The sequence below is a fragment of the Pleuronectes platessa genome, chromosome 15 (assembly GCF_947347685.1).
Source record: "Pleuronectes platessa chromosome 15, fPlePla1.1, whole genome shotgun sequence".
Classification (NCBI taxonomy): Eukaryota; Metazoa; Chordata; class Actinopteri; order Pleuronectiformes; family Pleuronectidae; genus Pleuronectes; species Pleuronectes platessa.
Genome location: NC_070640.1, coordinates 7,917,567 through 7,934,682, shown reverse-complemented (window position 1 = coordinate 7,934,682; position 17,116 = coordinate 7,917,567). Strand labels below are relative to the sequence as shown.

Genomic DNA, 17,116 nt, shown 5'->3' with positions numbered 1-17,116 from the left:
AGAAATTGTAACTGAAGAGTGTACAACTTGAAGCACTCTAACTAAAATTCCTCATCCATCATCATCATCATAAACTGTGAAATAGCTGGTATCCAAATACTGACCATATCAGATCGAAGCCAACAAATGTATCTGTTGGCTGATTTTATCCATTGATATGAGCCTTTCACAGACACACACTTTCACAGACACACGTTTTAAATTGATGGGTATCCATCTCAATTAAATACTTCAATGTGAATCAGTGAAATGACATTGGGAAACCAATAAATAAGACAGACGACCGGTTCAGAGAAGTTGAAAGGGGGTGTAATCAATATCTGCTTAAAGAGACGTGAATAACTTCAATCCGCTGCACAAGGAGTCCAACATGTGATGGTCCGTTGACAGCGAATGGAAAACTAACTTTGTGGGGACCTCCCGCGCACAGTCAGACAAATGAGCTTTGCATTATTGTGGGTTTTAGTTGTGAGCCAGAAAATTAGTTTTTATCACCATGTGATTCTTCCGCAGCGTTCCTGTGGTCAACTATTGAATTTCACCAAACGACTGAACATGTGGCATTTTAAATTTGGTAGATGAATTTTAGTTTTAGTTTTAGTTTCTTCCACAAAGCAGACGTGATAGTAAAGGAATACTACATCCACTCATGACTTCTACAAATGAAAATCAGCGGAATGTTTAAATGATGCAGCCTTTAAATGATTGCATGTATATGTAAATAAAAATTGGATTCATTCATTTCTAATTTCTGCTGTTTACTCAGTCAATTAAGTTTATTTACATTATGTCAGAGCCTTGGTTTGCATGTGCTCTCATTTTCCTCCTCAAAAAAAGAAGACACAACAAAACAAATCCCTTTTGGAAAAAGGTTATGTCAGGTTATGTTGGGGGATGAATTTAGATTGGAAAATAATTTTCTCTGACTGGAAGCAGAATTAAAATTAATTAATGTCTTTCTGCATCATTCTGTCGTGGTGGGAATGGTAACAATATAAAACGATCAAGAAGTGTTCAAATTGAAGATTGTATGAAAATTAGGAACACTGCAATCACTGTGTTTCTTTTATTAAACAAATGATGTCCTGACATGGAAACAATAGGCAACTTGAGGGAAATAGCTAAACAAATATACAGTGGTTCTTCCAGAAGAGGGCCCCACCCTCTGCCACCAGTATCAACCACAAGCTACCACATTAACTGTCTGTGTTTGGTGTAATTTCCCGCAGGGATAGACACACAGTAAATCCCTGCCCCCCTCCCCTCAAATTGAATCCTATCCCACCTGCACCGCCCCTAACCCCCCAATGTTCCAGCTTTAATCCTGGCTTGCCCTCCTGACCACGGGTCCCATCAGCGCCACAATCTGACCCTGCAGAATGTGATTACGACCAAAAGTCCAAGGATTGGAAATACTGCTATAAAAGTATAGTTCTCAAATCAGTTGACAGACTGAAGCACTAAATGTGAAATGATAGTTTCCCCCCATCCTGCCGTAATCTCTAGCCCATGGGCAGAAGCCAGAGCCAGACAGCAGGCCGAGCCAAAACCACTTTACCCCCGACAATGACTCCAGACACATGAAAACAGATAGAATAAAGCAAACACACACCTACCAGATTACCCCCACTAAGCCCCTGAGTTTTGGCTGGCTTTAAATCCGGAGATCCACCCCCCATACTACCCCTGCATATGTGTGTGTGTGTGTGTATGCATGTGTCGGTGTGTGTCTGTGTGTGTGTGTCTGTGTGTGTGTATGTCTGAATGAGTGCATGTACAGTATGCACATTAAATGTGTGAGGGTGAGATAAAGAGCAAGACATACAGAGAAGAGAGAGCGGTAACCTGGGGGATTAAATATTCTTAGCAGGGGGTTATTTTTGGAGAAGGCGGGACAAAACGGATGGGAGCTGAACACACACACACACACGCATGCACACTGTTAAATACAAACACACACTCCCTGGCTCTCCCTGCCAATGGACTGTGGTTTATTTGGGTTGGCTCCGGCCGGCGATGGAGACGAGTCTTCCCCTCAGCCCACCCCTGCACGTGCTCCGTCTCTTCCACTCAAACACACACTGATACCGGGTGAATTTCAAGTGCAGGTTTCTCTCAGTAAACCGAACACTGCATCAATAAGAGGCAAAGCAGTACCGTGCATTTAATGTATTAAATGATTGCGTTACAAAGACTGTATAATAGGTTGTGTCTGTGGGGCTGCCAGGTCAAACCCTGAGACCGGCTGGGGAAATCGAGGTGGTGGAAGTTGAACAGTAGCATGCTTCCTTCCCCCAGCAAACACTGCTGAAGTGCTCGAGCGAAACAGAAGGAAAGAGGAAGAGTATGTCCTGTCACGTAAAGGTTCTAAAAATCCATTAATAGGGATTTGGTGGGGGGTTCGGGCCACTAGGGGACAGAAAAACGTTGAAAAAAGCTCTATTTCACACTCTTATGGCCTTGTGATGTTCCTATGTCAAATGTGTTTGTGGATAAGTGCCTCTTTGCACACATCTAGCAGGCGTTAGCATTCCTCTGCAGTCTGGTCTCTATGGGTGACCAACAACACACTTAATTAACACTAACTTGGCTTCCACCAACTCTCTGCGAAAAATATTTGTCTCCTCAGATGCTAAAGGTTTCTCTATGACTCATTTTCAAACCAAGGCAGTTTAAAGGGCCGATTTGGAGCAAGTGTCTAATCTCTAACCAGTTCTTAAGAACAGCCAAAAAAACTGGTTCAGCTCTGGCACCAACACTTTGTTGGTCTAGAAGAATAAAAGGCTTACGTCAGGGGGGTTAAGATTACCGTGACTAACAGGACCAGTAAGACCGAAAACAGCATTGTAACAGAGCTTGTGGAGGAGCAAGCTGGTTCTTAAAAAGTTGAACCAACTCCGAACCAGCACTTGCACCGGGTTCACCTGTGTCGAAAAGGGTTGTATGTTCTCCAGCTGCTTTCTACATTTGTCCGTCTGCCATCTGGTGCTGGGCAGGTAATGTTCAGCAAGTTTATCAGAGCATGTCTGATACAACAGATGCCTGCTGCTGGAACACAGGAGTAGTGCTACTGAAACCAAACAATATGGTATGAAAGAGGTTAAAAATAAGCCCTTTGCTACAGGTATCCAACTAAGAGAATTCTCACGTCAATCCCAGCAAAAGAATATATATTTTAGTTGCTCCATAAATCTTAAAAGACATTCCCCCTGCAGCATAATAAATGGGCCACTAGAACCCCCCAGGAGTCCTCAATGCCTTATTTAAAACTTGAGTAAGCACATCTGTACATTATACCGTGAGTTCAGTTGGGTCCACTACACAACCTTGAAACCTGAAACCTGACACATGAAACTTTTCTCTTTTCCGACTCCGCTTCCAATTGCACCACCTCAAGCTTTTCCCCCCCATCACTCTCAACTTTAAGTAGGAGAAGACTGCAGCCACTAGACAGGACAACCTCACTCTCCGTCTTCCAGCATGAAATGGGTAATGAGTCTTGAAAATGCTCTGTACTTTCTTGCACTCCCTCGTTATAGCATCTCCGTCTCTCAGACAGCTGATTCTTCACTCAACAGGACAACAATAGTAACACAAAAAGCCAGCCGCAGCTCAGATCACTGCGTCGTGTTCAATAATTCAGTGCATCTGCTCCTTTTGGAGACTGTTTTGCATTCACTTCCAGCACAGTTCCCCAATACAGCATATAACCATAATGTAAATAGAAAATGTAACAAAGCTTGAACCATTTACTAGTTTTTGAAAGACGCATTCTAAAGATCAAGAGAGAAATCTAGTATTACACTAACCAAGTGTCTCAGATTGATGTCCAGTATGATTACTTCACCACAGTGGGGGTTTTCTCATGTCTCATTGTTATAAATATAACACAACCACTGGCAAGTGGTATCATAAGGACTGGTCAGGCACGCTGCCATGCAACAAAATTAAACAATGGGAGTGATGGAGAGAGCTAGACCGTCCTGCACTTCATTAAATACGCACTCTTTCACTCATCCAATTCAAGTTTCACTGCAAGCCCTTTTCCTATTTTAATAACACAAAACAGAGTGACTTCAGAGAGGGAAGCAGGATGGGCGAGACTGGATGACAGATGAAGGGTTATAGGCAGTGCCATGTCAGATTGACGGAAAGGAAATGAGGAGGGATAGGAGATGAGAAAATTAAGGTGAAGGCGGATGAGAAGATATAAGCACAACCACAGCTAAGAGGAAAGAGGAAGTGGGAAACGAGAGAAAGAGGAAGAGAAAAGGAAAAGAGAATCACAATTTTGGAAGGTCATCTGTCTCCTTAAATACTGGTCTGACAATGAAAGCCCTAAGGACTAATTGAGCCTTCAGTCATGACCTCCTGATAGAAAATTAAGCTGAGACAAACTTCCTTTTCCAAGGTCAAGAGTGGGAAGATGACATATCGTTTTACAAGTAAAAGACTTTGCACAGTAAGTGTCATTTCCCTTAGCAAAACCATTAGTGTGTAATAAAAAGATCTATGTGGTGATGGGGCAGAAGGATGTGATATCCGAGTCAGTTAAGGACACACAAGATATTGAGGATATGAATTTGAAGTCATAGATTCTGGCCAGAGGACTGGCCTCTTAAATGAAGTGTTGCCTGATGGATGTAGTCATACATCATGTTCCTAAAGCCCCATAACTTGTGAACATTTTAACAGTATTTTCCCACATAATGTTTCCCGTTTGGAAACAAACTCTTGATTGTATTTAACAGTAAGTGAAATGAAGACCACCAGTTCACCTTTCCATGAAAACACCACAAAGAGTTATAATCGCTGTACAGAGTCTTGGATGAATCAGTTTATTGTAGGAGTGATAATCCTTTACACCAATCTCTCTTCACGGAAACTAGACTTGTCGCCTTCATGCTGAACACAGAAAAGAAAGCTTTGGACTCGTGGTTCACAGAAAAAAAGTTTAAAAATGAAAAGCACCACGAGGTTGATGAGGAGGAATCCAACAAGGGATAGTGTTTGAGTGTCTAGCTCCTCAGGCTGGAAGCACTGATGGCAATCTCACAATTTATCGAGATCAAATTAAGTTCATGACCTCGGTCCAAACATTCTCGCTCTTTCATTTTTGTGCTGTGACAGAAAATCTAGAAGTTCTCCTCTAGACGTTATCACTTGAGATGGAAATTTGCAGTTTGTCTTTCTAGTGTAGCCCTTGAGTTTATTTGTATGTCTTCCATTGGAATGGCTCAACAATTTCTAAAGAACATGTATGAACTGGACCCATTCAGACAAACAGCACAGGGAAACAGGAGAAAACAATAGTTTTATTCCATCGTAATTTCACTAGTATGAGGAAAATATTGGGTTAGAAAATAAATATATTTGCAATATTTCTAAATATATTTATTTATTGGTCAGATATTACAATTGGAAACAATCCATCATATAAGCGTGTCTTACTTTATTAAAAGACCAGTAGCTGTAGCTGTCAAATAACTGTAGTAAGGTACAGTATGTGTTATCGAACCCTAGTGGGTGTAGAAAATGAAACCGGGCACGTTTCACCTCTGGCAGTGTAATGTGGCCACAGGTGGAAAACAGGTGCACTTCCTTTGTGCCCACAAAGAGTGGAAAGTGAAGTGAAACTCTGGGAGTCCACGCTGGCTTTTTCCAAACACAACAAAGAGGGACTGTTCTCTCCCGTGTCAAACACAGTATCGTCCCTCCTGGACACAACAACCTGTTTTCACCTCACAACCTGCAGACTCTCAGTTCCCTGAAAGGAGGCGAGACTCAAACACCGCGCCAGCTTTGGACTTCTAACACTGGCTCCTCTCCTTTTGTTCCGACTCACTTCGACAGCTTTGATGTAAAAAATAGAAAAATAGCTATATTTTATCAACAACATGTGTCTGCATGTGTGCGAGTGTGGGAGAGTTTGAGTTTATTTTTGTACCTTTGCTTGATTTGAGCCACAACTTAAAGGTTGAATCACCTTCCTCTGTATATGTTGCAACATTTCAAGACACCAGTGAGTTGAAAATGAAAAAGAAAACTCCCAGCTCAATATGACACCTGTTGCAAGTCTGGGCAGCGATTTGCACGGTGGCCTAAAGGTTTCTTGTTAGAGCAGCTGAGGGCCACACCTTTTCTCCACCGCAGGCTGAGAGTTTTTACTTCATTACCCCACACGTCTTGAATTTGAGGGTTAAGGAGTGAATAATAACCTGTAGCTACGGATTTACTTTAAAGAGGTTCGGAGGGCTAAATCAACCACCCTGTTCTTAACTGAAATTTCTCTTTGCTGTGTAGGAGAGAGGAACACCATCATTTGATTCCCATGGTTTTCAATGACTAACTTTGGGCTTGAGGATCCTGTTTTGCTAATCTTGGCTTCAAACAACGCTGTAAACAAAGTCATTCAGGTCTTATAACAATTCATGGATAATAACAATAACAACATGCAACATGCAGACATGATTTTAGAGATTTGCTCGTATGACTCTGACTTTACATAAAGATGGACAATATGACACGTCCCCAAAAATGAAAGCAAAGGGTGAATCCCTCTCTGGTGGCTGGCCACAGAATAGGTCATAACCCCAGCCTCCTCCAGTTAAGCAGAAGGGACATGAACCAAATCAATTTTTCTCTGGTTTCTGTCATTTTAAGGCTGAAACTGACATTGGACCTCAGACTCTTGATAGAGGAAGTGGAGACATGCCGTGCATCTTTATATATAGTCCCTGTGAAAAACACGACGACAATTCCCCATTCCATGCCTGAACCTTTTATACAGAACGGCGAGGCAGAATATACAATGTTACCATCATGAACAAGCTGTATAAAAGGGAGATAATGACAAGAATGTATTCCTTCAAATTCAGACAGTTTCAAGTACAATTAGAATGGAAGGCCAGTTACTAAGTTCTGATTCATTTAAACTCCCTGTTTAATGAGTTCAGACTTGTAGAGAGAATCATGAGGATGTTCTAATTGGGCGTATCAGGATCTGATCAACCGTGAATTCTGAGTTTAATCTTCAACTGAAACACAAACTTGGCATAAAGCTTAAATCCATTTGTCTGGCTGACGGCCCCGCCCTCATGCAGTAGGGTGCGGCGTCCGGTAAAGTCATTCCCCAGGATTCATCTGCTGTTCAAATAGTGGCAATTAAACAATTTGCCACATTACCTCCTGCAGTGAAAGCAGGTTTTGCAAAGCGCAGCTGTTTCTTTTATGCCCCAACAACAGTGATCAGGTAACCATGTGCAGAAAGTTGAATGTGCATTCCTGCAGAGTTCACACTGTTTCTCCTCTTCCTCTCCTCCTGCTCAGATCCCAGTGTTTTATGATCACAAGCGGAAAACCACTGCTCGATTCAAGAACATTCTTGAATCAAATTGGTTTTTATTGGAAGACAGGTGACACTATGTCATCCTAATGGCAAACTGCTTCATTTCTAGAGAAATGTTATGATAGAGCTATGTTTGGGAACACGTCAATATGACATTGGTGCAGCAGCAAAGGCACAAAATACACAAAGTATGTCAGGATTAAGTTGCAGGGGACCTAACGTTGCACACATATTTTATTATTCCACAACTACAAATTCATGGAAGTGAATTTTTTCATTCATCTTGAATGCATACTGGAAATTCAAAAATCATATATCTTTATGTCAAAACACCAAAGTGAGGGTTAAATTTCGCTTGTCAAGTCCACCCTCCACTTACAATTATTTTTTTCTAATTATAGTTTCACTTGTGTGTTTGACCTTCACAGTGACAGTGATTTATCTGCAGCGTTTTACACCTGAACACTGTTTTCACATTCACCTGCTGAAAGGGGGAAAGTTTTTATGTGCTAACTTTAAGTAGATGTTCAAGTGTTGACACGTTGCTGCAAAATAACATCCACTTAATTTACCTACTGCAAATTATAACCACTTGCATATGCTGCAACATAACATAGCGGTCACATGGAGGAGAAACGCTGCTTGATTGAGGCAACCATAAGCGACAAATGGCGAAGAGATCTCACAAGGCCCCATTTGAAACAGGATATCAGTATGTAGTTAACATTGAATTGAACTGTAGATGAATTTTGATGGAAGCAGTTCTGTCGTGTATTCAATCATTTTAAATCTAATGAAATGAAGTTTAAGTTGATCGTTACGGCCAAGCAGATGTAGAGCAAGAGGCATTTGCGTGTACACTTGGAGTCATATGCAAACCACAGACGCCACTTACAGTTCTGCTTTCAATTCACTGTAAGAGTTTCATATCTCACTCAGTCATATCTAAACACATGTTAACGTGTGAATCCCACTTCCTTCTTTACAGTGACATGTACCGCTAACTGTCGACATTTTGTTTGAATTCATTTGTTGCTACAGTGTAATTTTAACCATTAGAAAAACAAAGTCTCTTTTGAGTTTCCTCTTTCTGGAAATATTCTTTTTATAAAAAAATTGTAAATACCGTAAATGTTGCATCTCTAAATATTTTTCCTAACTACACTGTGTGTATTTGATATACAATTGAAAACCTATGGGCAAATAATCCCTAGCAGTCAAAATAAATCCCATATTATCACACAATTTTGGACTTAAATGGGGAAACACACAACAAAATAAGTGTCGAAGCTCAAATATTTACCAACTTCAGTCCAACACTACACATGAAAGATTCAATAATGAGATGAAGCAGCAGCCTAACTGGAGTGAGGTCAATCTATGAGCTAAGCTAGTTTATATATATATATATATATATATGTACCATATAATAAATCTATCAAAAAATGTATATATGTATATATATTGCAACAAATATACATTACACAAGACAAATGTTGTGGGAGTCTTTTAAACGACAAAGTACGTAATTTTGATTCAGTGCCATGCTAAAAGTCAGTGACTGTGTGTGTGTGTGTGTGTGTGTGTGTGTGTGTGTGTGTGTATGTGTTAGAGAGTCTGCGCTTACAAAAGCGAAGCAACAATAGCATCAGAACTGGGCTGAGTCGTGCCCTAATTTCCTTCTCCTCCACACTACGTCACAGCGAGAGGAAGACCCCCAACCCCCATTGTGCTGTACGCCAGTGGCAACACACACTTACACACACACACACACACACACACACACACACACACACACACACACACACACACACACACACACACACACACACACACACACACACACACACACACACACACACACACACACACACACACACACACACACACACACACACACACACACACCTTCTTATGTGTACGTGTATAAAAACATTGGCATAATGGGAAACACGCATTTTGCCTGACTACACCCGAAATATTCACGACTGCAGACAATATTCTGCGTGTATTAAAAACACACACACCCTTCTCTGCTCTTTGTTCCAATGTGATGAATGCAGAGGAATGCCCTCAGACAGTGACACCCTCCTTGCCCCCAACCCCACCACCCACCACCCACCACCCCCATCCTCGCTTCTTTCCTCTTCCCACATCTTCGTCCTCTTCTCTCCACAACCTAGATAGCTTTGCTCCAAGCTCCTCTATAGGTCAGTGGCTAGAAAAATAAGGCCATGTCAGGTTTTAAGACACGATTGTGAAAGAAACAACCCCCCCCCCCCCCCCCACCACCACCTCTTCTTCTCTTTCTTGCGCACACAGACGTTCTTTCTCTCGTTCTTTCCCTCCCTCAGGACTTACTCTCCTTTTGCTCTGCACCTATTTAAAAAAAGAGGGGGGTGCCTTCCCTCCATCAGACATAATTGAGAATTAGTTCTGGTGTGTGTACATTCGTGTGTGTGTGTGTCTGTGTCTGTGTGTGTGTGTGTGTGTGTGTGTGTGTGTGTGCGTGTGTGTGCGTGCGTGTGTACGACCCTCGTCTATCAGCGAGGTTGACAGTTGAGCCACTGAATGACTGCCATTATCTTCCTTATTACTCACCAACAGCACAGAGGGTGGCTGCAGGAAAACAAAGACAGGCGGTAAAGAGGGGAGACGACAGACAGAGAGAAAAATAGATGCATTGCGACATTGCCCGGTTCCGTCGCAGGGAATTCCCGCTACACACGAGTTCACCAGCAGCTCGTGTGTGAGGTTGCTAGGGGGCAGTTAAAAAGGTTCAACTTGAAGTCACGGAGTAAGCGCCTGCACACAAAGCCATTATCAGGACGGTGATAATGACTGAAGAGCTGTTTTTAACCAGTAACAGGCCGAACCCAATGAAGAACACATACCTGAACAATGTTTGTCAAATGTCAGGTCTTTATAAACTGAACTGTACTTTTTTTTGTATGCAGAAGACCTTTTCAAGTTCACTGTGTTATTTTAATACAACGATAACTCTTAAATTTAATTTTTGGTGATGTATATAAACATTTAAGAATCAACTATTTCTCCGAAAGGGCTGGCACACAGCATCTCAATCACATGTCCATCATGACACTTATATGAGGCTAAACTAGTCGATTCAATTTTAGCATCAAGCCATTTTGGTCCAAACTAAACCAGACACAGACTTCCTCTTCCTCTTTATGCCTTAGCTATCAATAAACCATCAGTATTTCCAGTGGGCTAAAAAGGTACATGACTGCAAAGTGTATAGTTGGATTACCATTACCTCCCTACATAATAATATATAATAACATCTCCCGAAGATGCTGTGGACCCTCTTGTGAGTTTAAAATTGTTTGAATAAAGCTTTAAGCTAATTTGTTCCCCAAGATATAAGTAGTGATCTAGTGTGAGTCACCTTTAAACTTCTTTCAGCTCAATGTTCTGGTGGTTCCTTGGCTTTGAATTTTGATTTTGACAAGTGAGATAATGCATTTATTCCTATGTCATCCTCCATTTGCTTTATCGTCTCTATTTTCTCGTGACACACACACACACACTCAGGTTGCACACAGTACTCCACAAACACAGGGCACACAGAGGTCACATAAAATACATGTTAAAGAAATGTATGATATCACATTATATCCACTATTTACACATAACGAACCAGCTGCAGGTTTCATGCTCCCAGGCCCTGAAACTACAGTTTACTGGTGGAGTGAAATGATCTGCATGACAGAGTGATGTCATGCTTTCGCTGTTACACATGTGCATGACCATGTAATTATTAAAACTTCATGTCACAGCGATGATTCATACTAAAACATTTCTAGCTCCAGAAAGCAGCGATGTCAGGGCAGCGAACGATGACCTCATTGTGAAAAGCTAGTTAATAACAGCTGAGTCCTGGGACTTCAAACCAGTAAAATATGCATGGGATGAACTTGTTCTGTCATTGTTACCCCCCACCTTACGCCAGTTTGTTTGTTGGTTTATCACTGGTATTCAACAAAAACTACTGCAGAGATTCCCATGAAACCTGGTGAAAGGCTCGGACACGGGCCAAAAAAGTATTCATTACATTTTGGCGGGGATCCGGGTCAAAGGAGCGAAAGAATTTATAAATACTGTTCCCACTCCACCAGGTGCCAGTCTAGTTTTATAACAAACAAAAAAGTATTGTAGATGTACTGTCAGATAACAACTAGTCTTTTTGACTAGACTTTTCAACTATTATTTTTGGACTGTTCTTAAAACAGGTGTGAAATCATATTCACTGTTTTAATGTCACCATTTTCATGTACAAAAAGTTCTGTTTAATAATACTAGTAAAAAATAACACAATACAGGTTATATAATAAAAACCTACGCATGCTATTCATACCTACATAGTCTAATCAAAGTGTTGCATTGAATTACGTCAAACGATCATCTAAACAGTCCTGGATGGCATCATTACACATTACCTCAGTACATCTGTGCAACATTACAAATTGAGAAGTAAGTAAAGTAAGAAGTCACACTCAGGAGCCTGGAATGAACACACTGTTCTGAAAATAGCTGCAGACTTCCAGCTGAAGACATGGTAACGTCACGTCTCATTGTCATACGAACTGTCCAAACACTGTGTGTCGTTTCCCTCACAGCTACAGCGACTGCTCAGCTTGTAATTAGGGTTAGTTTGGCTGATTGAGCTGTGTCATGTTAGAGGTGGAGCAGAGAACCAAACATTTCTACAGGCTCCGTAATAACAAGCCAGATCTGCCCTGGGGTCACATCTGGCTCATACACACACGCACACGTCTGTGTGTAAAAATGCATGCACATGCACTTGCCATCTAACTTTGTGCATGTATCACGACTGCATATTCAAAGAATTCTGTGGTTTTCTAAGTCTATGCTGAAACAGTGTCTGTGTGTGTGTGGGGGGGGGGGGTCTAAATGTGTCTAGGTTTTGAATTGTTGACACGCACAAACAGGATGACACGAGTGCAAGTTTGAAATAGTTGTCCTTCCATTGAAATAAATAGTAATGTGTTCAAAATTCATATATTCTCACATTGAAAAAAGTTTGACAACAATTTCTAACCAAAAATATGAGGAAAATCAAAAAAGGAAAGAAAGGAATGTCACTGATTGTCAGTTTAGGTGCAATGAGGCTTTTCAACAAAACAGAGTTCAGAAGTTGTCTGCTTACAAAAGATTAGCTGAGATTTACTTTTTCCATTTCATTTATAACAATTAATTTAGATATGGCTGCTCTTTTTCTTACATTTGAGATTTATTAACATTCTTCCAGTTGTGCATGCTCCCACTCTACTTGGTGGCTGACACGATAAGTTAAGGAAATTGTCTGAAGCAACTGACTTGGACATTTGCGTCCTCACATACAGCCCCTCCACATAATATCAGGGGAAATGTCTGGTCTTCGGTGCACATCTGAGAGCAGCTCATACTGTATAGCAGGCTTCGGTAAGTTGACAGAACAGTGTGTCAGTTCTGAGGTGTCATGCCGTACTATGACTGTAAATCTTCCAAATGTCTTCCTGTGGCCCCATTCATGTAGGCAGTCATTACGTGCACACGTGTGGCAGCTATGAGACGACTTTGAGCGACCAACTCCAGCTGCAATTAGTAACCACCTAAACTACCGGGGCGTCCCAGGACAGCGTCAGGGCCTCAGACACTGAAAAGCTGAGGGGGACAAGGTGTTGTTCAAAAGACACAGCAGACAGGATTTATGGTGCAGTGGAATGGAGAACTTAAAAATGCCGTTGGACTTTCAAAAACATGTTGTAACTGATTAATCAATACAACACTGGGATTATGGGCAAATAAAGATTAACTGGGGAAATTAGCTTTTCGTTGACAACAAAACAAGCAAGTGACTCCACCTGACCTCGGTGAAAACGCTCACTCGTGACTTCTGGATCCGACCAATAAACAAGAGAAGACTCATCTGTATCGCTGGACGTCAGCTGACAGAGCTTTGTGGTGACAGAGAGGACAGAGCTTGATAGTTTGTTTTAAAAAAGGACACAGACAATAACACCAGGGTGGAACGTTCAGGTGAACTGGCACACTGGTTTGCTCTGGACTTTCCAGGGTTTGTTCCTATCCGGATTCGAGCTGTGTAAATAACACATTAGCTACCATAACACAACACTATCAGCAGTGTCAGGGTTTGTGTATGTACAGTGCTGCACGTACACACACACACACACTTACCAAATAGAGTTTAAACAACTACAAGTTGTGTTACCGAAAGGTCAAAAGATAATGTTTTAAATTATTAATCTTACAAATTCTATCTCTGCTCATTTGTTTAACAAAATCAAACGAATTGACACTTAAACACATAGCTGATATCAAATATCAAGCTGATACTATTGAATATTAGGACAAACTCTAATCAATTCCTTTATTTAAGACAATCTCATACAAGGTCCAATGGCCATTGCTATGGATCATCTATTTACTTGTTTCTGAGTTAGTCTGGTGGGAACTTGTTGTCTATGTTGCCTTCAAAGCAGGATTTTTAAAAAGCTAAATATATATTTCAACTCTTTTGCATTTTGTCCAGGCCTTACTGCCGTCGCCTAGCAACAGAGCTATGGACAGAAAGTAATTTGGTTGTTCAGAAACACTGAAACAAAGTTTTTTGAACCTGGGTAATGTCAGCTGTTGGAATGAGCACTTACATTTACAGGGCCAGTGTGTAAGATCTTTGGTGAAATGGATCTATTGGCAGAAATTGTGAATTGTTTTCTGTCCTCTAGAATGGGCTGTTTATATTTGAATACTTTCTATTTACATCGGGAGCGGGTCCTCTCTACCGAGGCCCAAACTGGACAAACTAAACACCTTTTGAGTTTTTAGGACAACTGAAGGCTACAACAGGTTCTCTTTCCTGTTTGGAAGGGGGAGGGTGAGGTGAAGGAGATTCAGCTGCAATACGCAACTTCACCCCTAGATGTCACTGAATCCCACACGCTGAACCTTTAAACATAAATTATCTCTGAACGTTTGGCCCTGCTTGCTGCCGCCATCACCTCTTTGAAAAACAGTTTGTCGCTGAAGCGCAATGTATCATGAGATAGGTGGACCTGAGAAGGATTCACTTCCTTGGGGGGGAAGAAGGACACAGTCCCACAGCTGTGACACAAATGCAGCCTCTGAATGATGCGGCCCCCTAATAGAGATACAGCCATGGTCCCCTCTTGTAAACGTAACACCTGTGCAGGTTTCCATTCTTAATGGTTTGAACCAAGTCATTTACCAGCCAATGAACAGCATTGACCCTCTGGCAGGCACACCCTTTACCAGCAGCTATCCTCCCTGGGATTTCTCCTTGACTTCCATTCATTGCAAACAGCCCAATCAAAACAGTGTCTCCAAGCTTTACCAGAACCAACTCGTGTCAAACCTGAACCAGGACCTCAGACATGACATGTCGGTCCCCCCACAAGGTCAGTGTCCACGCTGCTAAATGTCCTCAGGAGGGGACTGAGAGGAGACTTACACTTCAGCGCCTGGATGAGAGCTTTTCCATCTTTGATCAGCTCCTTGATGAACTTGTTGGTCTTGTCCAGCTCCAGCTCGTGGGACTTGAGTCGCTCCCGGAACTGGGGACTGTCCAGGTAGCAGTCACTGAACTCCAGGGCAGGTAGACCCATCTTCTCAGCCCGGCACCAGCTGCACCAGCACCGGCCTCCGCGCGACCTGGAGGATCCGAGGAGGAGGCAGAGGAACAAGAGGAGGAGGTGGAGGAGGAGGAAGAGGAAGAGGAAGAGGAAGAAACCCTGAGCTGCTGCTGCTGCTGGAAATGATGGGAAATCCTATCACAGCATGTAAACAACCCAGCGAGAGAAAAAGCAGCTCTCCTGTGTTTTTAAAGTCCTCCAGAGAAACGGTCTCCACACGGCTTCCAATCAAATGAGATGAAAGAAAGTCCGCGCATGTTTGTCAGGGGTTAAAATCCGGAGAAGGGTCCACTTGCTTCAGGTGAACCGGTGCTGTCGCGTTCCTCACGACCAGCTCATCCCGCACCGGACGGAGTGAACCGGGGCCGAGGAGGGAGGGAGGCAGTCCGCGGAAAACACACACAGATCTCCGGGCTCGTAAACGCGGTGTCTCCCCTGGGCGGGTTTTTAAACGCACTGCCGTCCCCCACTACAAACCCCGCTCAGCTTGGCGCCGCTGCACAACGTAACCAACCTACCCCGACGCGGATAAACCGCTGACGGAAGGCTCTCTCAGCCAATCAGGTGGCCGCACCGGAGAGCTGAACCCTCCGGGGGGCGGCTGTGAGCTGAGCCGTTCCACGGCAAAGATGAAGGGAGAAAGCGAAGATGTCTCACTCGTGGCGAGAGAAAAGAGTTTAGGTTCAACTCATTCATTGGCTACTTTATATGAAGATGGACGACATGACAGCTCTTCTAAAGTGAAGACAAAGCCTCTTGATCGCCACCTAGTGACTCGCTGCAGTACAGCTCACAAGTCCCACCTCCTGAGTCGGAAGTTTCAACTTGAACGTCCCCTCAAGTCGGAATCTCGACTCAGAGGAACCTCGCCACCCCTGACCTCGACTCAAAGATGGCTGTTCTGTATATCAACAGTAGTGGAAGCTGTAGTTTTTAACGCGGCATTAGTGGATGGTACATGTACCAAACTAAAAAAGTTAAAGTACACGCAAGTACCTTTTTCCTCAAAGACGGCTTCTGTCACACTGATGTATGTCCGATTTTTTAAGTAAGTTTGGTATTAGCTTGTTATGCTATAAAAACAGGGTGTAACATCACAACCGACAGCGGAGTCTGACCCACTAATAGTCAAGCCCATGTTTCAGTGAGACCTCGCTACCACACAACATGGATGACATGTAACAAAAGTCCCGGGTTATTTATGTGGTGTGTTGCCATCGGTCAATCCATCATTTGCAGCTCTCACTATCCTTGAAGCTGTTGTGAACTAACCTGGGACTTTCATTCAATGCCAGTTCATTTGTAACTACAGGATCAGGTGGTCTTCTTCCACTGTGACCAGAAACTGTGGTAAACCACTACAGACCTCAAGGCTGTTAGTTTTGTCTGTTTAAGTTGTCAGTCACTGCGCTTTCATTTGCTGTTGTGCCTCCCAGTAAACTTAATGATCACAGAACAATTTCCTGCTTAACGTCATTAGTGTATTTACCACTTTTCCACTTTGTTGCATGGTCCATTGAATTAAGTCAATTAAAGGCTAGATTGCGTCTGCTTGGCATTTATGTCTTCAAGGGCCTTTTATAGGAGGAGGGTGTAGCTGCTCAGTTATGAAGCACATGTATAGAGATACAGATTCAGCTTCTTAAACACAACAGCTACCCATATATATGAATACATGTAGTTTGTATAATCAGCTCATAAATTTGTGTGCATGTGGAACTGATGTGGAACAAAAGGGAAAGTTAGACTGCAGGCATTGTGTCAGTCAGGCAGAGATTAAGACTCTTATTTCATTAAATGTCATCTTAATGATTTAAAGGGTGTGAGTGTGTGTGAGAGAGTGCGTGTGCGCGTGAATGTGTGTGTGAGTGAGTGGGTGCGTGTGTGAGTGTGTTCGTGTTTGTCTCTGTGTGGAGTTGCATCTTAATGAACACAGACGATCTTTGCACGCAGCAGGCGTGATTGGTGGGAGAAGACGCTGACGTCATTTCGGACAGAGCGGGGAAATTCTGCAGAGCTGGATCTGCCTTGGATTAAGATTAACACTCTCTGACGCCCTCTGTTGGTAGGA

At 42.5% G+C, this 17,116-nt stretch overlaps 1 protein-coding gene across 1 annotated transcript in view; it reads right to left on the bottom strand.

Annotated features, from left to right (window-relative positions):
- LOC128456731 (rho GTPase-activating protein 26) overlaps positions 1-15,523 on the bottom strand; it is a 76,016-nt gene extending 60,493 nt beyond the window's left edge. The window contains exon 1 of the mRNA XM_053441039.1: positions 14,865-15,523. Within this exon, the coding sequence (XP_053297014.1) occupies positions 14,865-15,018 (154 nt within the window). The 5' untranslated portion in view covers positions 15,019-15,523. The remainder of the gene's footprint in view (positions 1-14,864) is intronic.
- Between the last annotated feature and the right edge of the window lie 1,593 nt (positions 15,524-17,116).